This window comes from Mustela erminea, chromosome 3, assembly GCF_009829155.1.
Source record: "Mustela erminea isolate mMusErm1 chromosome 3, mMusErm1.Pri, whole genome shotgun sequence".
Lineage (NCBI taxonomy): Eukaryota > Metazoa > Chordata > Mammalia > Carnivora > Mustelidae > Mustela > Mustela erminea.
The window spans coordinates 52,259,567-52,285,481 of record NC_045616.1 but is presented as its reverse complement, the minus strand read 5'-3'; the positions used below and the strand labels follow the sequence as shown (position 1 = coordinate 52,285,481).

General features: G+C 39.0%; 1 protein-coding gene across 22 annotated transcripts in view; it reads right to left on the bottom strand.

Annotated features, from left to right (window-relative positions):
• Nucleotides 1–18,326: 18,326 nt before the first annotated feature.
• MEF2C (myocyte enhancer factor 2C) overlaps nt 18,327–25,915 on the bottom strand; it is a 174,592-nt gene continuing 167,003 nt past the window's right edge. For 15 of the 22 annotated variants that reach the window (XM_032335773.1, XM_032335774.1, XM_032335778.1 and 12 more), the window contains one exon: nt 20,121–20,442. In XM_032335773.1, the coding sequence (XP_032191664.1) occupies nt 20,121–20,442 (322 nt within the window). Of the gene's footprint in view, nt 20,443–25,915 lie in introns of all 22 variants that reach the window. The other 7 variants (XM_032335779.1, XM_032335789.1, XM_032335795.1 and 4 more) reach the window with 2 other exon arrangements.

Here is a 25,915-nt window from a genome sequence, read left to right as displayed (position 1 = left end):
TCTTTCATTGAGCATATTGCGTTTGTAGGGGAGGCCACCTTCTTTCACCTTCTGCCATATTGTACCCATATTTTTTTATATAAATTGTCCAAACATTGACTCTCACATTTTCCCCTTTTTGATTTTCATTGTGCACCATATTTGACACTTTAACTACTTTTACTAGTTGTCCATGCCTTGTCACAAAGACCGAAACTGACACAGGCTTTGCCTAAACACTTGCCTGGAATCAGTACGTTTGCCATACGGATTTCCCCTTCAAATCCTGTAAAGCATCTTGGATATTTTCCTGTTTCTCTTTTATTACAATTATATGGGTTCTGGGATTAAACTACTTGCAAAGTTTGTAACATTTATTTCAAATGTCCTTGATTCAATTTTCAAACGAACTTCAGAAAGAGCTCTTGAAATTAGCTAGTTCATGGCAGCACGGGTCCCTGTCTGACTCATGAGGGGAACCATGGAGAGCTGCTTATAATTCTTCGGGCTTATAAAACTCCACCCTGATCTACTGTAATAGCTAAAATGCTTACCTTTAGAATGAACCTCATTATACTTCGATAAGGGGAGGGGCAGTCACCCCAGAAAGGATTCTCAGCTTTTACAGCTTAAGGGTGACAGACTCAGACCATCTCAGTCACATTCTGGCTTTCGGGTTTACCAGCTGGGGCACTTTGTTGCGATTTACCTAGCCTCCCTGTACTTCCTTGTTTCGTACCTGCAGAAGATGTTCACCGATTGGGCCTATCTCAGAGTCCTCACTGAGGCTTCAGTGAGTTCACACATGTAAAGCACTTAGCGTCTGGCATAAAATAAGCACTTATATAGTGTCAGCGGTGATTATAACAGTAATAATAGTTTTATTATTATGGTGGCATGAATTTGCTTCTTGCAGCATTAGAGGGAAATGGATACACATGTATATACCACCCAGAAGTTGGGTAAGAATGGCCTAAAGCACAGCAGTTCCTAAGGCATCAGGACAGATCTCCAAGAGAAAGTGCTGGGTGGCTTCAACACCATGACATCACTGCCCCCAAGGGCTTTGTGCCTGGCTGGTGACAAGTGTTTAGGACAAATATTTTGCCCAAGCTCCCCCATGAAGCGTTGCCTATTACAGATTTGGAGGAAAGGGAGGTTTAGTGAAGGGCTTAGTGAGTTTTACTAAAAGACATTTTGTGCCCTAATCAGTTATGTTATTCATTACTCTGTCCCGGGATCAATGCTGTAATTCCCCACTACAAATAGACATCTCCAATTGGCTTCCTACACTAAGGAAAAAAGAAAAAAATACTGTCCAGTTTCGGCTACCTTGAGGCGAGTCACACCAGGCTCTTGCCTGCTGCATTTTTTTAGTGCACAAATCCTGTATTTCAACTTACTGTTGAGTCTTGTCATTTTGGTAGGAAGCTGTAACGGCAGTCTCGTACATGGTCTTGAGGGTGTCTTTGCATAAAATACAATTTCCTTCCGCAAGGAAGAGAAGTAGCTGCAAGGTTAGTGATATTGAGAATGTAAAGTGAGGGTTTTAACTTCAAGACCTATCCAAACAGTGATCTGTGTCACCACACAATGTGTGTGCACACACACGCAGACTTCCGAGATCCAGGCAGAGGCAAACACAGCATAACATTCCACATTGTTATGGAGCTTCCAGAAACGTGAAGCCTAGGGACTCAATATTACATCATTGTAAAACAGTGTCACAATATCCAGCCTGCCCCTCCCCCTTTTGACATTTCTGAAGAAGAAAAGGAGGCTCCTGCTGTTCACCCAGCCTGAACTGAACGAGAGGAACGAATGTACATGAGGTGTGCCCAAAGGGATTCACAAAGCGGGCTTAGAATAACTTCTCTGCCTCCACTTGGCACCATTAGTTTTTTTCTACATAAAGTAAACACAGCAGAAAAACACGTCATCCCAGGAATGCAGTGTTTCGCAGACCCCTAAATCACCACCATCACAATTTATAAATTTTTTTAAAGATTTTATTTATTTATTTGACAAAGATCGCAAGTAGGCAGAGAGACAGGCAGAGGGAGAGGAAGGGAAACAGGCTCCCTGCTGAGCTGAGACCCTGATGCGGGGCTGGGATCATGACCTGAGCAGAAGGCAGAGGCTTTAACCCACTGAGCCACCCAGGTGCCCCTCACCATCACAATTTACAATTCCATTCTGGCCTGCTGAATTGAGAAAAAAACAAAAGCCCGAAAAAACAAAAACAAAAACAAAAACAAAACAAAACAAAAAAACCCTGGAACTAACTTATTAGAAATGGTACATAAATACAAAACCTAACGTAAGAAACAATAACAATATACGGCAGGTACGTTTTCCTAAATCAGAGGCCTTTGTTTTTGGAAAAGCTTCTTTGTTTAATCGATGCAAAAGAAAAGAGCTTGTAGTATTTTGTACGCTAAACAGCTTGGGGTTTGTAGTTTTTGTGTTTGTAGTTTTTGTGTTTCCTTGCTTGCTTCACTTAGTGGTATAATATATTTTATCTTCATCTAGAGATCCACATTGATTATCTTGCTTATATTACAACCCACGTGTTACCACTCCTGCCACCACACAAACCACTTGGTTCAGCTGGCAGAGGACAGCGGTGCACCAGCCAAAATCTCCGGTTGGATTCCTGTCCATTAGGGACTGGTTGGCTTGGCTCTTTGCCACAGCACCTGATGAGATTTCTAACCCTTTAGGACATTCTAGTTTCAAAATACTTTGACAACAGGGTTTATACTTTAGAAAGACTATTTTATTTTCCAAAGCACCTAAAATACCAGGGTTCTGCACTCTGTATTTAATAACTATTTGCTTAGTGAAGGGAAAAACACAGAGAGCATCGCAGCCATCTCTCAGTCATGTCCTTTGGCTATAAATGACCGAAAGACCATCCTTCCTTGCTCAGTCACCACTTCCTCCATAAAGAAAAAATACATGGTCAAAGTCTAAATGAATTGACCTACAGTTACCTGAGGATCTGTAGAAGTTACATCAAACTCTTCATTACCATGGCCCTATTTCCTGAATATATGTATTTTGTAATGGAAGAATAAGAAACGCACCAGCCCACTATTCAAAAATCCTTGTTGTTCACCATTGCAGGATGCTGATCTGTGGGGGAAAATGCAAATGAACCCATGATGATGTATCATTGTTTCTTCCTCTTATTCTTATTTAATCTTCACATTTCTTTGGAGTAAGAGTACAAAATTATAAGCTATCTAGACTGTACCTGGTCTTTTAAGACTACTGAAGATTCTAACTTGCTTTGATTAATTTTTTTTTAGTCAACTTAAAGAGCTCTGACTTCTTTCTGATTATAAATGTAAGTTCTTGTTGGTATAGCAGACTTATATTATTAAATTAGCTAGAATTCTTTCAGACAAGTCATGTCTCCAGAGGGGCTTGTATAAAACAAGGTACAATATACAGAAAACTGGGCAGTGCCTGTCTCTCCTAGTCAGTAGAGCATGTAAATCTTGATCTTGGGGCTCCACATTGGATATGGAGGTTACTTGAAAATAAAATCTAAAAAAAAAAACCAAAAAAAAAAAAACCCCAGGAGACTGGTTTTGTAAGTGAAATACAATCCCTCATACCTAAATAATTCAGGTCATGAGTAAAGTGTTAGTAAGGAGAAATATGTTTCTATGGAATTATTCATAATGAGAGGAGAAATCAGATCTCACAAAAATATATAGCCCTTAAATACTTATGTGTAATTAAGTTTATTTGGAAATCCTGCATAAACTAACTAAGAATGGGACATTACTAGCCACTCAAATTATAAGAAATTATACTAAGATGATGTATTTATAAAAATTCAAGACTATAGGGGTTCCTGGGTGGCTCAGTTGGTTAAGTGTCACCCTTCAGCTCAGGTCATGATCTCAGTGTCCTGGGATGGAGCCCAAGTCAGGCTCCCTGTTCAGTGGGGAAGCCTGCTTCTCCCTCTTCCTCTGCCCCTTGCTGCCGCCCCCCGCCCCCCTTGTGTTCTCTCTCTCAAATAAGTAAATAAAATCTTTAAAAAAAGAATACGAGACTATAAATATAATGAGAAAATGCGATGGCATTTCTCCCCAAAATTTTAACTTAATTATATTTTATTTCTATGCAACTAAAAATAAAAACTATTCTATCGGAAATCATTCATTTTGAGTATAAATTACGTTAGTATACTCTTCTTTGGTTGAGCTTAAGTTCTTATGTTTTAAGGAGTTGGTTAAAGCCAGAAAATATCATCTTTTTATTATTTGTTTATTTTTTTTTTTAAAGTAAGTTCTATGCCCAACTTGGGACTGGAACTCATGAACCCGATATCAAAAGTCCCCTGCTCTACCTGCTGAGCCAGCCTGGTGTCCCTAACACCTACTTAAAGTTTACTTTTTAGTTTTGAGTATAAGATATTTCAAATGTACAGAAAAATGCAAACAAAATAACAAAAATCCTTGTAACCACCATCCACATTTGAAAAATTTTTGCATAATCTCTCTTCTCTCTCTCTTTTAAAGAATAGAAATACAGGGGCACCTGGGTGGCTAAGTTGGTTAAGCACCTGACTCTTGATTTCACCTCAGGTCATGATCTAGGGTCCTGGGATCAAGTCCCACACTGGGCTCCCTGCTCAGCGGGGAGTCATCTTCTTCCTCTTCCATTCCCTCTCCCCCTGTTCTCTCTCTCTCTCTCTCTCTCTCACACATACACACACTCTCTCTCTCTCTCAATTAATAAAGAAATCTTTTAAAAAAATACAAAATTGTAAATTAGCTGTACCTCCATCCACTAATCCCTTTTCGTCTTTCTTTCCAGAAGAAATCACTATCCAGAAGTTAGTATGTTATTTCTTCTATTCATTATGAAAATCTTTCATTACATATTTGTATATTCAGAAATACGCTTTTCCCCCAAAAATTATGTTCTTAAGATCCTTCCATGCTGGTCCATGCAAACTAACTGTCCATCAGTAGAGGGAATCAAGAATCATTCTTACAAGGCATGGTAGTGGGAGTCAAAATGAACAAACTCCATTTAAATGTTAAGTATATTAATCATATTAAGTATCTTAAGCATATTAAGTATCTTAAACTAATTTAAGGAACTAAAAAGTTACAGAATACTTTGTGTTACTATTATCATTCATTTCCTAATTCAATAAATATTTGTCGACAGTTGATTCTATGTCAGGTACCTGTGTAGCAGCTTAGGATGTCACCATGAACAAAACAGATAAAACCCCATTTTGGCTAAGTTGCCATGTGGGGCATGTACCAGTTAGATCATCCTGTGGCTGCTGTCAGGGAAAGAAAGAAGTATCAGACCCAGTGATGGTCAGGGTGGAACTCTAAATTTCAAAATAGTATCGATACCCTCTCCAATTTTTCTGATCACTTCCCAGGAGTCAGCCAAAGGAAGATGAACCCTTCCTGTGGGCAGCTGCTGTCAGCGACCAACCTGCCTGATGAATGTGTGGGGAGTTGAACCTGATAGAGTCCGAAATCCTTTTGGGTTGATTTTTGCAAAGGCTGTACAAGCCGAATGTTTGCGAGTGGTTAGGTACATGGAATATTCATTGAATACCGTGGACTTTGACGTATTGTTGAGTGATCTTAATTTTAAAAAGACATAATTAATTTACAGTCAGGATGCTTTATTTTTATTTATTTTTTTTTTAAAAGATTTTATTTATTTGACAGACAGAGATCACAAGTAGGCAGAGAGAGCGGGAAGCAGGGTTCCCGCCGAGCAGAGAGCCCGATGCAGGACTGGATCCCAGAACCCTGGGATCATTACCCGAGCCGAAGGCAGAGGCTTTAACCCACTGAGCCACCCAGGCGCCCCAGTCAGGATGCTTTAATATCTAGTTCGTTACTCCTAGCGGCTGGTTCCAGATAAGGAAAACATGCATTTACTATGTCCACTTGCTTTCCAGAAACTTTCAGCTCATTTGGAAATATATTTATTTTTTACAAAGGTGCTGTGAATATGTATAACTCATAGTGCATTAAAAGAATCCAGTAAGTACTGAGCGCCTGATTGATCTGTATATATACATATATATATATATATATACTCAAATACACATGTGTAGCATATATGCACATACACATATATTTATATACGCACAAATACAATATATACACATATAACTATATATAAAAACTATAAATATATGTGCATATGAATATACAGTTATATGTGTAAGGAATTTTCAAATCCTGACATCTCTAAATATAGATATTATTATTTCCATTTACAAATGAGAAAACCAGCTCAAAGATTTTAAGTCATTTTTTTATAGCTCATGGTTGGCCAGGGAGGCAATTCAAACTCAGATTTGTTTTCTCCAAAGTTTATAATCTTTTGAACATATCATGCTACTGCTTTACCAATGTCCACAATACTGTAAATGAGGCAAAAAAGATTTAAGACACTTCTTCACACATAATAAATTACATCATTTTCCCAAGATAGTATTTATTATGTATTTATTATAATAAATAATATTTATTATGTAATAAAAACAGCACAAGACCAAGACTGGAGACTATTTTAATCTGTATGACAGTTTATAAAAACAGAAAGAGTGTTGGTGGTTTTGTGTGTCTGTGGGAGCCTTGCCTGTACCCCTTTTTTCCACATGCACTTTCACGTCCCCTCTTTCAGGACGGAGGAGCACCGAGAAATAATTCAGGAATCATTCTGATGTTACCCAGGAAAAATGGAGTAGTGAGCCAGCGACCCTATCACTTCCGTCCAAATATCTGCTTTGCAGAATGAGAGTTTCTTCGGCTCCTTCTGCTTGTCCTCCACCTTGGACAGGCTGCTTGGGGGTGCACAGTCCTTGCGGTGGTGCTGGACAAAAGGGGATGGGAAATAGTTTGTTCTCCTAGAGTTTATATTCTGAGACAGATATCCATGTTGACAAAATCAAGGCCTCTTTTCTGTTACTTTATTGTATCAATCTGATTCATGTCCCTGAGCTCTTTAAACTAATTCTTCATGTGTGTGGATGTGTGCAGTTGTGTGTGTGTAAATACTGCATGTTGATCCGTTGTACATCTGAGTTTGGTTAAATGCATTAAAAAAAATAGGCCTTAGTACCTTACGAAAAAAAATTTTTTAATGTTCATTTGATTTTAAGATTTTATTTATTATTTGACAGAGAGAGAGACAGCGAGAGGGTGAACGCAAGCAGGGGGAGTGGGAGAGGGAGAAGCAGGCTGCCCACTGAGCAGGGAGCTCGATCCCAGGACCTTGGGATCATGATCTGAGCTGAAGACAGACACTTAATGACTGAACCACCCAGGCGCCCTTTATGATAAATATTTAATGTTTTAAATGTTTAATTTTTAGGATCTTTAAAAAATATATATATATATATATTTAAGATTTTACTTTTGGGTAATCTCTACACCCAACATGGGGCTCGAACTTAACAACTGTGAGATCAAAAGTCACATTCTCCAACAATGGAGCCAGCCAGGGGCCCCAAGGATTATTATTTTTTTAATAAATAAGAGAAGAATGCAGTGTCGTTTTCACTATAGCTTCAGAGTACTTAAGTAGATAAGTCTAGCACTTAATTTCGTTAAGTGCACCTCACAATGCACCTGGGCCCTTTCTTTTCATTTGTGCTGACCTCTATTTAACCCTCAAGGGATGGGAAGATGGATGATAAATTTTATGGGGAAGTGGTTTAATATTACTGGTTGCATTGACTATCACTTTTGGTTCTACATGTATTGCAGCTTCAAATAGTTTCCCCGGGGGAAAAACAAATGAATTCTCTTTTTGGACAGTCTAGAGACAGAAGATAAACATTCTAGCTTTCTTATACTCTTTTCTGAGGTTTAACGTTATATTGAACAAGATTTGGTAAGAATATGGTATAAGACTCTCCGTAGCAAAATACTAAGTCGTTTAATATTCTGGAATACATAATGCCTTTGTCTTTGAACTAGTCCATTTATTTGATGTGTGTTGTTACATTACCTACCTCATCAGTTACAATGTAATCATACTAATCTACCTCAGACTGAACTAAAGCTTACCTTCCTTTACCCACAAATATTGTGAATCTTTGTGAATGACCATTGTGGAGGGTATGCTCAAGGCACTTAAGAGAATAAATAATTTTCAGCCTCTCATCTTGATTTGAATTGAGGCTTGATGGAAGCATGCGGATTATTTGCGGAGAAGTAGGCCCCACTAGACCTGGACAGGAAGCACTGTGGAGTGAAGTCTCTTACAATCCATTCTTACATAATATTCTGAATTTAAGATTTCTTTTCATATGAGGATATCTTAATGCTTTTTAAAAATATGTATATATTTTTTAAGACTTTACTTATTTATTTTGACAGAGAGAGAGATCACAAGTAAGCAGAGAGGCAGGCAGAGAGAGAGGGGGAAGCAGGCTCCCCGCTAGGCAGAGAGCCCAACTCCGGGCTCGATCGCAGGACCCTGAGATCACGACCTGAGCCGAAGGCAGACGCTTAACGCACTAAGCCACCCAGGCGCCCCACAAATAATATTTTTTGTGGGGCGCCTGGGTGGCTCAGTCGGTTAAGCAGCTGCCTTTGGCTTAGGTCATGATCCCAGAGTCCTGGGATCTGGTCTCACATCAGTATCCCTGCTTATTGAAGAGTCTGCTTCTCCCTCTGCCCGCTGCTCCCCTTGCCTGTGGTTTCCCTTTCTTTGTCCAAAACAACAACAACAACAACAACAACAACAACAAAACAAAAAACCCACCCATTTCCCCCCCTTTATTTGTTGTGAGAAGAGAGAGACCCTGAGCAAAGGGGAAGGGCAGAGGGAGAAGGAGAAGCAGCAGACTCCTTGCTGAGCAGAGAGCCTGACACAAGGCTCCATCCCAGGACCCTCGGATCATGACCCGAGCCGAAGGCAGATGCTTAACACACTGAGCCACCCAGGGGCCCCCACATAAAAACTTTTTAAAAGGTGAGATAAAATTTACCAAATAGAGTGCACATCTTTTTTTTTTTCCTATACAGATCTTATGTATGCCATTAGATGCATTTTGACAAAGTACCCCAATCAAGATAAAGAACATTTCTATCACCCCAGAAATTTTGTTGTGCCCCTTCCAGTCAATTTCCACCTTGCACAGTCTACCACTGTTCTGATTTCTGTGGATGTAGATGAGTTCTTTCTATTCTCAGGCTGCAGTACAAATAAAATTACACAACACGCTCTCTTCTGTGCTCGACATAATCCTTGCACACATTTTAAGGAGTAAGGTTTTGATAACTATGAATACGATGAACACCAATGTTGCTTATATTCTTTTTTTAAAAAAATTTAGAAAGATTTTATTTATTTATTTGACAGACAGAGATCACAAGTAGGCAGAGAGGCAGGCAGAGAGAGAGGGGAAGCAGGCTCCCCACTGAGCAGAGAGCCCGATGTGGGGCTCGGTCCCAGGACCCTGGGATCATGACCCGACCTGAAGGCAGAGGCTTTAACCCACTGAGCCACCCGGGCACCCCTGTTGCTTATATTCTTGTTTATCTAACTAGCCATATGTAATTTTCTATATGCAGACATTCAGTGTAATCTGTTTCCTATTTCTTGGTTCTGTATTTCACAGTAACTTTCTCTTCTATTCCTAGGTTTCATAAAACACGTTGTTAAAGGCAGGAAGAAAACTGGGTTTTATTAAGGTAGGTGAACTTTCAAAGGCTGTTGTATATGTTCTCACATGGTTGTCAGTATCTTTAAAGAGAATCCTGGAGATGATGCACTGTGTGGAAAAAGTAAACCATTTTTTCTGAATCCTTTCTTAATAATTGAACTCAGAGGACTCAGAGTTAGGACATCACTCACTGAGAGTTTAGGAGGAGAGGTAGCAGGAAGTGTTATCCTTTATTGTCAGTAGAACTCTGAAATAGAGAACATGTTTTTTGACTTGGCTGAGCCATTTCTTTAACCTGTTTTAATGGTAGAATTTTGTGCATGCAAAGAATGTAAACCAGGTTAGTAAATGCAGAGAACAAGAAGGTAGGGAATTGTGGAAAAGTTGTATTGTTTTTTTTTTGTTTGTTTGTTTTTGTTTTTTTAAAGATTTTATTTATTTCATTTGACAGAGATCACAAGTAGGCAGAGAGGCAGGCAGGGAGAGAGGAGGAAGCAGGTTCCCTGCTGAGCAGAGAGCCGGATGCGGGGCTTGATCCCAGGACCCTGGGATCATGACCCGAGCCGAAGGCAGAGGCTTTAACCCACTGAGCCACCCAGGTGCCCCAAAAGTTGTATTGTTTTGACCTTTCCACATTTTACTTGGAAATTTAGCTGACGAATTAGAAACTACCCCCAAAATGATATACTCTCCATGCTATTTCAGCTCGTTGTTATGGACACCGAAGTTGGTTAGGATAGCATGTTTTCTGCATCCTAGTACTACAGCTGGGTTGTTTACGTGTGTGAGCAGCTTACAATGACAATGAACAAGGCAGCTGTCAGTTCGACAGAAATCTAGCCTAGGTGTCTAGATTTTTTATTGTGAAAATTAGATGGCTCAGTAGGATATACAGAGTTTGATTAGGCAGAGTAAATTAAATATTATGGAATGAATTAAAATAAAGGTAGGCAATGACTCAGAAAATGACAGAGAAAATCCGAGTATTGTTAGAAGAGGATATTTGTGGTTTCACTATGGGAAACTGCTTGCTTTAGTAAGGCTTTTTGCTTACTTGCTTACTGTGGTCAATAGAAGCAAAGTCCTCATCTGAAGGTTTTGTTCCTGTCCTCTAGCTGAAGACGACAGTTGCAGAATCCTAAAGGCAAGCTCACCAGTACTGAAATTTGCTTTGTGCATGGCCATTTCCCACAGGCCTTTTTAGCTAAAGGAGAGATTTCTAAAAATCTGTTCTCTTGGCATTTATATCTGTTTGGAAAGCTTTTTTTCTAAACTAAAACTTTCTTCTTTTGAGTAAGTAAGCATATTTATATAGTTCAAGAATAAAAATAATATTAATAAGTATGTTCGGTCAAGTCTTGCTCTGGTCCTGTTCACTGCCCCTCCCCAATTCCTCATTATCTTGGAAACTTGATTGGTTTCTTTGTATATGTTTCCGGTGTTTCTTTATGAAATTATAAGAACATTCATTGTTTTTGCCTACATTTTTACCTGAAAGATAGCATATTATATACATAGTTCCATTATTATTGTTTTATCTAATAATATTTTCCAGAAAATGTCTGTGTCAGTACCTAGAGAGTGTTTCATTTTGTTTCTTTTAAACTGCTGCATAGTATTTCATTGTGTTGATATACCACGAACAGTTTAAACATTCCTTTATGAATGGACACCTTCTTGATATTTTAATCATAGTTATTGCACATATAAACTTTTAAATACAAACAGGTTTGCACATTCAAACAGGGTTCTTGTTTGTAAAGAGAAGCAAGCATATACCGTTTTGAATATTTATGGAATAAATGCTCGAGGACTTGGTCTCTTACAAAAACTACTTCTGGAAAGTTTCTCTGTGTTGATATATTTAGCATTGCTAGTGGGAATATTTAGGATGCATACTGAGAGCACGGCTTTCTTTGTAAGTAGATCATGTTCTTTGGGCATCAGCAAAGTAGGAGCATACCACATCGCCTTTTGGGAAAGAACGTGATGTTGCTAAGAAATAGAAAAGCCTGTTGCAGTCATCACAGGAAAAGTCAGAACTTTGTTACCTTCCTTTACCATTACTTTAGAGAGCAGAGTCATGTTTATTTTGAGTAACTTGTCGGGGAGTAGGGATTCTGATCTTTTCAGTGGTTAGCAACTATAAACATCTTAATTGGGCTTCCGAGCAACCCTGTGAGTATAGTGATAGGTGAGAAAATCAAGACTTAGGTAACTCGACAAATGCTTCTTAGCTTGGGATGGATAAAGCTGGTCTGATTCTCCATCAGGAGACTGGATGACCTCGGGAAAATTTGCACTGAGGGTCTCTGAGCAGGTAGATCTTGTAGGTCAAGCCCATGGCAGAAATGAACTCAATACTTCCCTCCCACACCAGCTTCAGCTTCTGTTTTCTCAAGTTGCCTGGGGTCACTGTGACCTTCCCCCCCCCCCCCCGCTGTCAGTGCTCTCTTCAAGGAAGGGAGGGCAGGGCAAGGGAAAAGACACAGACCCAGCAGTTCTGGTGGTAGAGTGTTGGGTCAAGGGTTTCTTAACTACTTTCTGCTCAATGTGGACTTGCCCCACTGGTTGTTCATGTTTCCACCCTTTCTGCCTGGTTCTTGCACGCGTTACCAGATTTAAGAGGTGATTGTCATTGCCATTTGGCCTAGAATAGAAGTTGGCTGCTGGGGTTGAGAATTTCAGAGCTGGAGATTCTTCCTCAATTCTGAGCCTATCAAGACTGGGTGTGATGGAGCTAGTGGTCAGACGAGGCTACCGCTAAAACCAGGAGCTACTCTAGGGCCAGAAACCATGAATATCTCCTTTGTGTTTTCCTAAGTGTAACCTCTGCCTGGGAGAGGAGAGGTGAAAAGAAGAACTGTATTTTTGCTGATAGAGACATTTGCTCTCAGGAAGCAAGAAGCGTGGGAGTTCAAGGGAAATAACCACAGGAAAGCCAGCTTGGCTTTCTTCTTTCATCACTGAATCTTGCTTCGAAGTTGATCTGTGAGGGTATGCGCAGCAAAGATGCCGTAGGAACACGCACACAGAATGCCAAAAGTACTTGATTCACAAAATGAAAGCTCACATACTCTGTGAGAACAATTTTCCTTTATCAGATTCAATAACTGTATTTAATCGAGCCTTTCAAACATCTCTGAAATGAAAGAACCACATAGGAATGGGGCCTGGGGGCACCCCATGTAGTCCTCTAGCTTTTGGTTAGGACGGTTCACGTCTGTGTTCTGCTCCCTTAGGTCTCCCCCGCCCCATAACCAGGCTCGGGTACCACCTGGCCTTTTCACAACCTTCCCCTTTCTCCTTGACTCTGCTGGCCTCTCACGCCCGCTCTTGTCTTTTAATTACCAACATTGTGAAAGATTTTTTCACACTTGCTGCCTGAAATTTCACCTCTGCTAGCAACCTCTCTCTCCCACACCACTTTATTGAAATGATTCTCAGATAATACCCAAGGCCAAAATCCCTTTCTCCATTTTCCTCCCTTGTGACCCCTATAAAACATCTGACACTGTTGCTTTTTTTTTTTTTTTTTTTTTAACCTTGAAACCTCTTCTGCCTCTTCTGGCCTTGACAACACACTTTGGTTTTTCCTTCTGTCTGAATGATCCTTGATTTCTTCACAGGTCCTTTCTTCCCTGTAGGCCTCCCCTCTTTCACATTCCCTTCTAAGCCTACTTCTTCCCTCACCCTTGACCTTCTCCTTGACAAGTTCATTTCATGGTTGTGGTGTTCACGATCACCTCCCTGTTAATAACACCCAAAGCTTTACCTTTAGCATTAACTGGTATCCTCAGTTCAAGTCTACATTTACAACATTCTCATATTCTACTTAAATATACAATTCAAGCCCATCATGTTGAGAAGTGACTTAGCTACCTTCCTCACATAGAATAAGCTCTTCTCCATTTCCTATCTGGACATTACTGTGATCCTAATCATTTAAGCTTAAAGCTGTAAACTTTTAACAATTCTATCATCACTCCTGCCAATAATCTCATCATTTGCTGAATTTTGACAGTTCCATCTCTTCTAAATCTTTCACTTAATTGCTTAAACCCCAGAGTTCTTAACTTGCAATGATATAATCAGATCCCAGCCAACTCTTCCAGGCTTGTCTCTTTTTGTGCCTCTGGCTGTTGGTTTGAAACCTTGGGAGCTTCCTGGGTGAAATCTGAAACTGGCTCCTGTACATGGAGGCAAGAAGAGACCGAAGAAAGAGGCAGGTGACTCCAGATTGGGAGATGGCAGGCTTAGGAAGCAAGGGAACTTACAGATGAGCCTGGTCTTTAGTGGCTACAAGACTAGTAAATCTCCACACCAGCCTGCCAGTCTTATAAGTTTTTTTAGAGGCCTTAACCGAGTTCAGTCCTGGAAACCATTCGGCTGGTCGCAATAATACATTGCTTTCTCAAGGTTGCATCCTTGAAAATGGCTCCCCCTGTGGGAACGGTCGGGGGGGGGGGTGCGGGGAGGAGTGTACCATGTACAGACAGGGGGAGGGGTGAGGAGGCTTCAGCTGTCCGGGTCCAGCTTGCAGGTCAGCTAGCAGTTACGTCCTCTTGATGATCTTCTCCAACACCTGTACATGGCTCTGCCTTATCTAAACAGGTTGGAACACCATTCCTGCACATTTTTCTCTTGTTTTCCCATCCCTGTACCTTGATACCTATTAGTTCCTCCTTGTAGAATGCCCTCATCCAGGACTAGTCATAAGAGGAGGGGCTCAGTATGAAATGAAAATGTCCCTTTTTCAACAAAGCAGGAAAAAGAGGGCTTTAAAGTTACCAGAATCAAAGCTTTCTACTTTTTTCTGTGTATCTCCTCTGCTCACACCCAATCAGACTTCACTTTCAAAATAAACTCAAAGATGAAATTATCAAGATGGTAACAGTAGAGAGTGAAACTAAGTGTGGGGCCGCGCATGTGACTGCAGAGGTCACATGCCCACTAATCAGTCCTGCCGTCATCCACCTGGGCCTTTCTCCATCCTCCCCTATACCCTCCAAAGACAAGTCCAAGGCTGTCTCTGCTGGGCAGATTAGGAACTGTCCACGTTCTGCTCTGCTTCAAAGATCTCTTTAGCGGCTTTCTCCTAGCACTTTGCAGAAGTCTCCGAGAACCATTTCTACTTCCTATTAGTCCTTTAATCTCCTACTAGTTTATAAGTTTCTTAAGAGAAGGGCTACATCTTGATGCATCCCTGTAGCATCAGTATTCAGTAATGTGAACTACACATAATAAGTGCTTAATAAGTGTTTGCTAACAATGAATAAAAAGAACAGAGAGATGAGCACTGCTATCTGGAAGCCACATGCAATGCTTCCTTTTTCCCTCAAAGCAGGAATCACCTCGTGCACTAGTTCAAGTTCTCCAGGTGGCTGGCCAGTGCCTTCATGTTTTCCTCTTCAGCTCCTAAATTAGTCCTCATGGTGCTCCTTTTAAGGACATTCCCTTTGGACATTATCATTGGATTTGGTAATACATATATTTTTTAGTTTCTTAAAACATATGCATTTACTCATTTTTTCTAGTATTTGGATAAAAGCCCATGTGTTTGGTTCGGTTTTTGGGTTTGTTTTTGTTTTTGTTTTGGTTAAATAAATTATTTTGATGAAGAAAAAATAAATCTGAAAATACTTTGTACACATCACTAAAAAATAACTTATTGTATGGTAGTGCTTTTCAGAATGACTTTGGGAAAATTCTCTGTGTTCAAGCAAGTTACCCAAGGTCTTCACGGAACTACTTTGATAAAGAAGTTGAACCACTTGATAAGAACCTTGAACTGCTACACTGGCTGAGTACATGTAGCATCCCAAGAAAAGAAATCAAGTTTATACCTTTCTTCCCTCCAAACACAAATATCCCCCTTTTGTAAATGTATTTTGAGCTGGAAATTCAAAATGCTCACTTGCACTTGTGGGAGAAGCTGCTTTTAACCAACACTATTAAGTGGAAAATATTTAAACAGCAAAACATTAATTAAAAAAATGCACCACAGACACTGCATCACTAAGAAAGCCAGTAACTTTACTGAATTGTCTGCAAAATACAAATTATACCTTATTTCCAGCAGGAGAAACTTTTGAAAATTCCCCACTTTTATTCACTACAGACAGCTGAATGAAGTCCCTTGAGATACACAGATGTGGTTTAACTTAGTTATAACATCTTGTCATCTAGTGGCGACAAAGTCCAGCTTATGCCGCTGTGAGCCTCTATTTGAATATTTGTTGCAAATGCTTGTATGCCCTCATTTACAAGCTATTTTAATTACTGTCATGTAATGGAAACAAGTCCCCAGAAAAAGAAAAGGAAGAAAAATGATACAGCAAACCATCTGAAGCAATCCAAGTCCTATGCCTACAGCGACCCAGGTCTGCGAGAGAACACTAGTACTGCGTTCAAACCACAACGGAATCCGTCACTTAGCTGACCTCTCTGAATTAAACTGAGGTATGAATCAATTTGAGGTATGACTAGGGAAGGCAAAATGCAATACCCGATTATGAAAATAACCAAAATGGACAAATTGAATGTAGAAGATATGTGGCTTGGATTGCTCCACATCTTTGGTTAAAACATATTAAGAAAAGCCTTTAATTACATCTGTAGTCCGAAGCATTCTAACAGACACCAGTATTCCGTCAATCTTCAAAAGATCTGTAGTGGCAGGAAATTAACGCCATGTAAGTGACGACATCACAGCAGATGGCACAAATGGGAACAGATGAAGTCTGCCATGCTCAGTTAACAGCCTTTACTGAGGGTTCAAGTGGCTGCTTCTTTAAAAAAAAAAAAAAAAAAAAAAGACAATTTTTTTTTTTTTTTTTTTTTAAAGAAAGAAATTACAAAGCATTTACCCTCTGGAAAAATGAACAAAAGCAAAAAGGGGGCAAAAAAAAAAAAAAACCACTAGCTCTAAATTAAAAGATGGGTATGTTAAGAAAAACAAATACATCAAAAGTGTGAGAGGGCAGACATTCTTTTAAAAAGTGTATTGGAATTCTTTCCTTTTCTCACTTTAGTCAACCTTAAAATGATCCGAGGATGATAGGTATTTTCATATTCATCATTACAAAATGCTAAATTCCACCTTTGGGAAAAAAATAAGCCATTTTACTAAAAAACACAATTTTAAAAAAGATTGAAATGACCAGCCTTCCCCTCACCAATGCATACAATATACAGGTTGTGCAGCTTCCCTATATTGCATCAGTGTTACCAGTATTTAAGCTTAATATTACCAAAAATCTTTCAAAATAGGATTAGCTATAACAATATTTGTAGCTGTGTAAAATGCTACTTAGGATTCTTTTACTTGCAATGAAGAATGTTGCCTAAAATGTTACTCTAGGATGGGTTATGTAAAATCATATACCCTCAGGGCTCTGCCCTAAACTCCTGAATACAAAGGATTTACTGTGATAAAAACCCAAAACCATACTAGCTTTGCAAATACAATAAATGGTAAGTTACAGATAAGGTAGAAGGGTAAAGAGAGACAGTGATTGTTTACAGAAAGTGACTCATCACAATCAAAATTGTGCTTTTCCTCGTTAAATCATCTTTAAAAAACTCTCAGATTATCCCTTCGCTATCTTGCCACCACTTTATATGAATTCGGTAGTGGGAACAAGAGATGACTGGCATCCGTTTTCAAGTGATTCTGTTCTTTTCATGTTCTTATAAAACTATTGTCAGAACTGCTATAAATAGCCAAGGCTTCTGCTGGTACTTTAGATTACTTTATCTTCAGCATTATAAATTCACTTTTCCTTTGTTGCTGAGGCAAATTGCAGGTAAAAAATTAATATGGCTATTTCTTCATAGTTTCACATAATGACCCTTTCCCACCCACTGGTAAATTTCTGTTGATATTGATAAAGTGTTTTGAAATGACAAAGAACATTTGTGACATGTTTGCATATTTTATACACATCAAGTTATAAGGATGGTTCTAAGGATGGAATCAAGTCTACGGTGAGGAAAATGATTTTCTTAGATTCCCCCCGCCACGTGTGAATAAGTGTGTGTGTGTGATTGTGTGTGTGTTTTCAAGGATGATTCTTTGTTTTTCCTCTAAATAAATGATTTTCTTTCATGTTCCATGAATATCTTAAGGAGTGGGATATATGGAAAGGTTGAAAGATGTTTTTTTCTTTTGTTTTTAATATAGAAAACATTCGTACAAGGCAGGCTAGCATCCTATATGGATATGACCAAAGGTGCGATGTGGTCTAATTGTGGATTTCAGATCAAGTTAAGAAAATACAGCTTAGTCAGTAAGGTCTCTTGGCTTTTGCCACCCAGCGGCAGCCTTTTACAGTGAGAAACACATAGCAACTATGCAAGTGAAAGAAAAGGATGGATAAGAAATGTCCTAGACGTGCTATAGCAGTGTCGATCTTACTGTCTGTATCTTTGTTGCTGTGTATGTCAATGCACATGAGTGGAGATGAATCGACAGATCTTCACATTCCAAGAGAAGGAAAATCATTCCTAGATTGAAATCTCTTTTAAAACAATATATATCAACTTTTTTTTATGGCACTCACTTTTTAAAGGGTCTGAAAATTAATCCCTTATAGACAAATATTAGACAAGAGTCATCGCTATTTTTTGAAAAATTAAAAAAAAAAGGGACATAGAGAGGTTCTTTAATGGGATTTCTTGAAATGGCTATTAAATCTCTTTATTGAAGAAAAAATAGATGACATACATGCTTTATGCAGAAGTGACATTTGGGGGTCCTGACACACCGGGATTGTTCAACAGTCCTATATTGCTGACAAGATTGTTGAGGGTCAGTTAAAATAATTAAAAATGGATGACGAAGCAACTATCCCTTTACCTGCTTCCTTCTTGTCTAGCACCCAGTCTTTCACATTTTTCTTCTGTGGGAATTTATGACTTGTGCGTTGAGTAAACGCCATATCACTGGTTTCTAGGGCCATATTTGCAGGACATGTGCCCCAACACAGCTTCTCTATTCCGGGCATGTTTCTAAAAAGTGTCTCAGATTCTAGGCTGAAAAACCAACCAGATAATTTAGGATCCGGGCAAGTTAGGGTACGCACTTACTGAATTCCAAGATGCATGGTGAAATGGTGAGATCGGAAAGGGGCCCTGCATTTGATAATAATGCAAAAACAAAAACAAAAAAATAGCATGAAAGAAACTCATTAGTATATACAATGGATGTCAGTTGACCCAGTAGATTGCTAATGTATTAAAAACAATTTAGGGTGTTGCAATGTGATATGTTCTAATCCCACAGGTTATCCTTTTGACAGCTGACCTTGAACTTATAAAACGTATGCAGAGTAAAAGAAAACAGAAAGAAAATAGTTACTCAAGTGTGCAACTGCACAAATATACCCCCCTCCCGCTATTAAGATAACAAAACTTCTGCTATTACCATAATATTATATATATTAGAAAGCTATACACAAGCATGTTAATTTCACAGATTTTTTAAAAGATTCTTAATATTTTATATAATTAGAAATACACATTTCAAAAACAAAACTTCTACAAAGAGAAAACAGTTATCTTGGTTAGCAAAGCATGGAGTTCCTCATGGCTTAGGGTAGTGCTTTCTATACAAAAAGTCCTTTTTGGTTTTTTACAGGACTGTTTAAAATATTAGCGAAGCTATCAAGGGGGAAAAAAACACATTTTGGCTTAAGTAAACTACAAAAAGCCACAAATGCTTTGCAAACTCTGTCTTACCTTTTATATGAAAATAAGCAAAATGTAATGTACATATTTTTATATTTTTATTTAATAAGAGATGCAGACCCAGATTTATTTATTTAATTAAATACGTTAGCCCTCAAACTCCACATTTTTTTTTTTTTTAAATAGGTATGGTCCTCTTTTAATGGTCGTTGATCCTTTTTAATGAGTGCCATACGCCAATGATATGCGTGCAGGTTTGTGAGCGCGTTCTCGGGATGTTAGGTGACCTGGTGCGTTCCTAACATTTACCAATGGCCACCCTTTGCCGGGTCTGTCCAAAACATCTATACATTTTTCTATATGTTGCATAACAGCTGCTCTCTCTTTCAGTAAAGATCTGCCGCTTTTGGCAAATGTTTCCTTTTGTCTATTTACATGTAAATAACGTTGAACCTGCAACATGACACTATCTATTGTAACATACATTTTGCAAAGGAGCACAACAGTGAAAAGAAGTTAGCCTTAAAATCTATTTTGTACAAGTGTTCTGTTGTACAACTCAAGTGCTAAGCTTATCTCAGCATTTCTGTTTATCTTTATACTGTATCACTGAGGCAATTTAAAAGTACTTTTACAAAACAGAGTACCTGACTTTTTTTTTTTTTTCCACACACAGCACATATAATGCATATCGACCCCCCTTCCCCATTAAGGTATAGCACACACACACACTGCAAGAAAAAAAAAAAACTATTAAGTAATAATCTGATCATGTTGCCCATCCTTCAGAGAGTCGCATGCGCTTGACTGAGGGACTTTCCCTTTCGTCCGGCGAAGGTCTGGTGAGTCCAATGGGGGAGTGGAATTCATTCCGGTGATCCTCTCGGTCGCTCCCGTCGTACGAACTGCTACAGCTGCTCAAGCTGTCAACAGGAGATCTCCCCGCCTCGTGGCGCGTGTGTTGTGGGTATCTCGAAGGGGTGGTGGTACGGTCTCTAGGAGGAGAAACAGGTTCTGACTTGATGTTGAGGCTTTGAGTAGAAGGCAGGGAGAGATTTGAACTCTGAGATAAATGAGTGCTAGTGCAAGCTCTGTAGGAGGAAAGGAAACCCAGTTACAGACGGAGGAGGCCTGGAGCCCCCAGGAACTCACAATCACATCAAACATCAGCTTCAAGACTCGCACAGACACCGGAGCATGCCCAGAGGGAGCAGAGCGTGCTCGGAAGCACTGGGGTGGGGGTGAGGGGCAGCGCCTGCTCAGAGCCACTGAGAATGCCTGGGAGTAATTACAGTATTTAACGGGGCCAGGCCTCGTGAATCATACCTCGAGTCTCTGACAGGCTCCCTACACATGCAGGTTACTGCCTCAGAGAGGCTTAACATGACACGCTAGAAAAAAGCATTTTCTGTGTCCGTGGAATTTCTCCCTAGACTAGTTCCGAAATCTAACCTAAGATTTAAGATACAACATGTAGCTTTTGAATGAGACGTCTCTGACTGAGTAACGCCTGTGTGTGGAAATTACTGCAAAAAGCCTGTGACGGATATAAATGGTTCCCTCCACGTAATAAGTGCGAACACATGAAGATGTACAGTCTTCAGAGCGAGGAATGAGAGTTCAAATTTCGAGTGAATAAATCCCCTAAAATGCTACACTTAACTGTATCTGGCGAAAGACTGGAGGGGGCGAAAGATGGGGAAGGAGGCTGAAGATTATTGGCCAAAAATTGAGTGTTGGTTTAAAAACACTTAGACTTCCTACCCCACTAACATTGCTCAAGGGCTGGCCCTTCTTCATCCTTTCTGTTACGTGGGACGCAAGGAGCGTCTATTTTCCACAAGAACCTCAACTTCATCACTGCCATCCTCTCCCTGCCGCCGTGTGTAGTAGGATATCGCTCAGCCTGTAGTTATAATTGGTATGAGCTGAGAAATGTGGATTTGTCTAAGGAAAAGCTTTTGTAAAGAAGGATCTAGTGTGCTTTTATTGTGTTTATAAGCCTTAATCCTCATTTATTCCAGGAGAGTATAACTTTCCCTTCTTCCCAAATGAGGAAGAATTCGGACACTTGGCACTCTGGAGGGAAAAGCATTAAGCCCTTGGGTGTCAGCTGGCAATCGCAATGACTTTGATCAGGATAAACTGGGAGAACACTGCCGACATCAATTTTAAGATGCTTGTCCTGCTCCTGCATTCTGATCGCACTGACATCCGTGGCTACAGTCAGCGTTACTTGCCCACGTTGTCAAGAGAGCACAGATATCTCCCTTAGTAGTCACGGTGAAGAATAATCCATACAGATACACCCATTCTAGACAAAGGAAAGTGAGCCTACCTACCCAGGGACGTGATTATGTTACTTTCAAATGGAGAGAATTAGGTGGCATTAAAAAGTCATTACGAGCAGTGAGAAAATGGGGATATATTTCAGAGGAAAAAGTGGAATAACTTGGGGTTGGCTTTTTGGGAGATGCAATTCAGGCTCAAGATGCATAGAGATATAAAATTAGTCAAAATGAGTTTATCTTTGAGTGATGTTTTATACAAAAGCACCACCTACTGGCAAAGAATTACTTTCCTTCTCTTAATAGATGAGCTAATGCCTAGAATGACCTAAAGGAGAATTATTTGTTTCCCTAATAAGCCTTTCTTTCTCCAGCTTTTATGTTATAGGATCAAAACAGTCCTAGCCTTTATATCGAGTTACCACATTCAGTGGTATGATTTTTCAATCGCCTGTTTATACTTGTCATTATTTACTTATAATTTTTACTTGACACTGCATCGGTTTATTAATTTTCTAAGAGTTTAATTAAATAATCTTTAAATCAAGAAGATATTAAGCCAGGGCTGTGGGGGGAGGGAACACCTGTATATCAAAAGGATCCATGATGGTGGACTGTTTTATCTGGGTTCAAAGTTACTTAATGATTCATTTTGATGTCAGAGGAAATCATCTTTTGATTTCTGGAAGAAAGAATTTTCCTGGCTCTCGATAAGAAAGGCTGTTTCACTAAAATTTAATTAAATGCTTCTACTATGAATCACACAACTCTTTAATAACGAACGTCAATTAGGAGCCTGTAAACAAAGTGGCGTCTCAACCAATACTTTGACTGCCCTTTGACATTTAGATTGCTTTTTCACAGGCAGGGAGACGTGGACAATTAGTAAAAAACTTTGGTGAGATGGACAAGTAGAAGCAGTTGATCTGGATGGATTAATTGATGCAAAAAATAGTGTAATCAAAATGCTGTTTCCCTTAATGCAGCTTTTAGAAACTGCATTATCTACGTATTTACGGTATCTTCCATTGTGAACTGGCTTGTACTGGTTTTGCGGCTTCTCTTCCCCATGGGAGATAACAACACTCACTGCTTGCTTATCCCTTCCTGTAAACAAATAAGCGAGCCCCTCGGTTTCCTTTCTAGTGGCATTTCCTGTGACACTGAAAGCACATATGAAGCATTTTGAGTAGTTCTGGGGACGCTAAACGCAGTCCTGAGATGTACGTGATGACTGAGACTCAGCTTCATTCTACTGTGGTGGAGGATTCCAAACAGAATGAAGTGTTATTGGCTAGTCTCTGTTATCAAATTATTATCTTGGAAAGAAAAAAAGCATTAAAAATCCCTTAGCTGTATACATGCTAGATTCAGATATAAGCATGTTGGTCTGCTTGTTCTTGAGAGCAAAATTTTTATAGACCCAGAGAATTGTGAAATACTCCATGTGTGTGGGTGAGAAAGAGGTGGGTGGGGAGACAGAAGCCAGATATGCAAGTTGCCCATCTCCACTCCTGCTGCAAGTTTTCATGTACTACAGATGCCTTCCAACTGGGAAAACACCTACCCTTCCCCATAATTGCTCAGAAATGAAACATGACTGGATAGTTTTATTCAAATTTCTTACTGCCTCCGCCTGGAAATTAGACTATCAAACTATATTTAACTTAACCTTTTAAAAGTTGTCTTTAAACACCCACATCAACAAAGATGGTGTATAGAAATGCTTCCAGAAAACAGGCTGCCCTTTTTTAAGGCGCTATGAGAAAAACGCTTAAAAATTTGAGGGTCATTTGCTCAAATATTCGTATCCAAAGGACTGTCACTAACCCCTGATGGCAAGTTCCTTCTGCCTGTCATTTCTGCTTCCTGCAACAAATCAATGAATGCCATTTATCTGACTTGGTTAGATAAAATCAAATACTATAGAGAGTTAAAAGTACTGCTTTTAAGAATTGAAGGTATTTCCATCAACAAAACATGAAGGGCTCTTTTATCCTCTTAATTTTGGGAAAGAACTATGGTGACCATCGTGGGCTGCTGGGAATACATGCTTTGGAAGAGCTGAAATATATTTTACTCTACTCTGAACACTATATCTCTACAGAGGAACGTGAACCCCTCACATAAGAACATGAGGAAACTGTAGCCTAAAAAAAATACTGATTTTTTTGAATTAATTCACACTGTAGGGAATTAAGAAACCTCATATAATTTATTTTACATAAATTTTACAACTTGGGATTTTCAAAAATAGTTTAACATTTAATTGTGTGAACAAGGGCTAGTCCCTCTGAAGGAACCTTTTTTTTTTTTGCAAAAGCTACCCTGTGTGTGTGTGTGTGTGAGTGTGTGTGTTTGTGTGTGTGTGTGTGAGAGAGAGAGAGAGGAAGGAAGAAAGGAAGGAAGGAAGGAGGCTGGCCAAAACCAGAAGGTGTGGAAGGGGTATCCTATCTATTTGAGGGATAAGGGAAGTGATTAAAAGTGCAATAAAAACTCATAGACCAAGTTCAGAGTCAAATACTGCACCATGAAAACCGTTGTTGAAAGAAACCGGAACTAAACAAAATGCTTCATCCCTGGCTGTGGTAATTTGGTTCCTCTGTAGGCCAGTTCTCTCCCTTCTCATTTACTGAAGCTTTTATTAAGGGAAGCAGAAAATTAGATTCTTCCCATGTAATAGAAGTGACTTTTAAGATTACAGTATAGTTAAAATACATACATTAATATGTAAAATGCAAATTGTCGGGTGTTTCAAAAAAACAAAAGAAAGCCACATTCAGATAAAATAATATGGCTTTTGACATCGATAATTTCTAAGGAAATCCAGTCCTCTAATGGATGAATTTTGTGAAACATGACATGTGAACAGCTGCCTTGATCCTTGCCAAGAAGCACGTACAGTGGATTCACTGCTTAGCCCCAGCGGTGCGACACCGCATGTATGTACTTCAAGACTGCCTGGATGGTATCGTGTACTCAGTCATAATTATCTCAAAAAGTTATTGCAGTAAATGTCTACTTGCATAGTTAACAATTCTGAGAAAATTTAAATGTCCTAAAAGGAGAAACTCTGTTGCTGATCAGTATTTAATATATCTAAATAGTTAACAATCTTTTAAGAAAGCACAGCAATAATATCATGTAAATTTATTTTATTGTTTACATGGAAGATTAGATTTTCAACAGTAATGATCAGTGAGCAGGATGCACATAAGCAAATAGTGAATGGGGGAAACTCTATTACTAGAGCACTCATCTATGTGAAATCAATTCCACAAGAAAGCTAGGAGGGCAGGGAGGATATGAGATGAAGTTGTGATGTCAGAGATTTTTATTCTAATCAGTGTTTTATTCTCATTATTTCTTTAGCGCAGAGCTAGCTAACCATTCTAACCACATGGCTCGGCAGAAAAGTAAAAACGAGGTAGGCATATAGAGTGTTTCTAAAATATAAGCTCTTATCTTTCAATATTTTATATCTTCCTAGTATTTTCTTGTGAAGATTAACTGCAGTGATGGAGTTATTAGTTAAACTTAAAGTCAGATCTTTGATTCACGTTTTAAGCTTAAAAAAACTATCTGTTTTACAAGGAGTGTGAATTATGAATTCAGGGCTTTTTAAAGGTTAGAACATTTCCATACATAAATGACAGGAGTCATTTCTATGATAAAGACATTTCTCAAAATTACCACAAGGGGGCAGAAATACACATATTCTGATTTCAGAAAACAACAGAAATTATTTTTATACCCAAATTTAGGTAATTAGTGTATGTGCATATACACATATATTTATATTTGTGCAATATCTATAAATATATAGCCATATGGTGAGTACACTATACATATATGAAATCGATGGTATAGGAGATCCTGTAGTACTAGGTTAAGGTTAGCATAAATTAGATGGTGTATGCTGAGTGATAAGGGTTCACAAATATATCTAAAATTTAAAGAACTTATAAGTATCTTCTTATGTCCCACGTGAGCTATATGAAAAGTCAACTAAATGAAAGTTTTTCATTGATCAAAGTGAAAACCAATATAGCCTAAAACAATAGGGAAGTAATGTATCTCATTATCACAGAGCTCCCCTTCTCTCAAAAAACAAGGAAAGGCATATCTAACCGACTTAAAAGATACTGATCTGATAATTACTTTCCCATTCTGATAAAGTAGAATTTTACATCCTTCAATGGGACACTAGAGCACAGTATCTAGAGACTGCTGTTGTCATCCAAGAACACATTCTCAAAGTGTTTTATAATAGAAA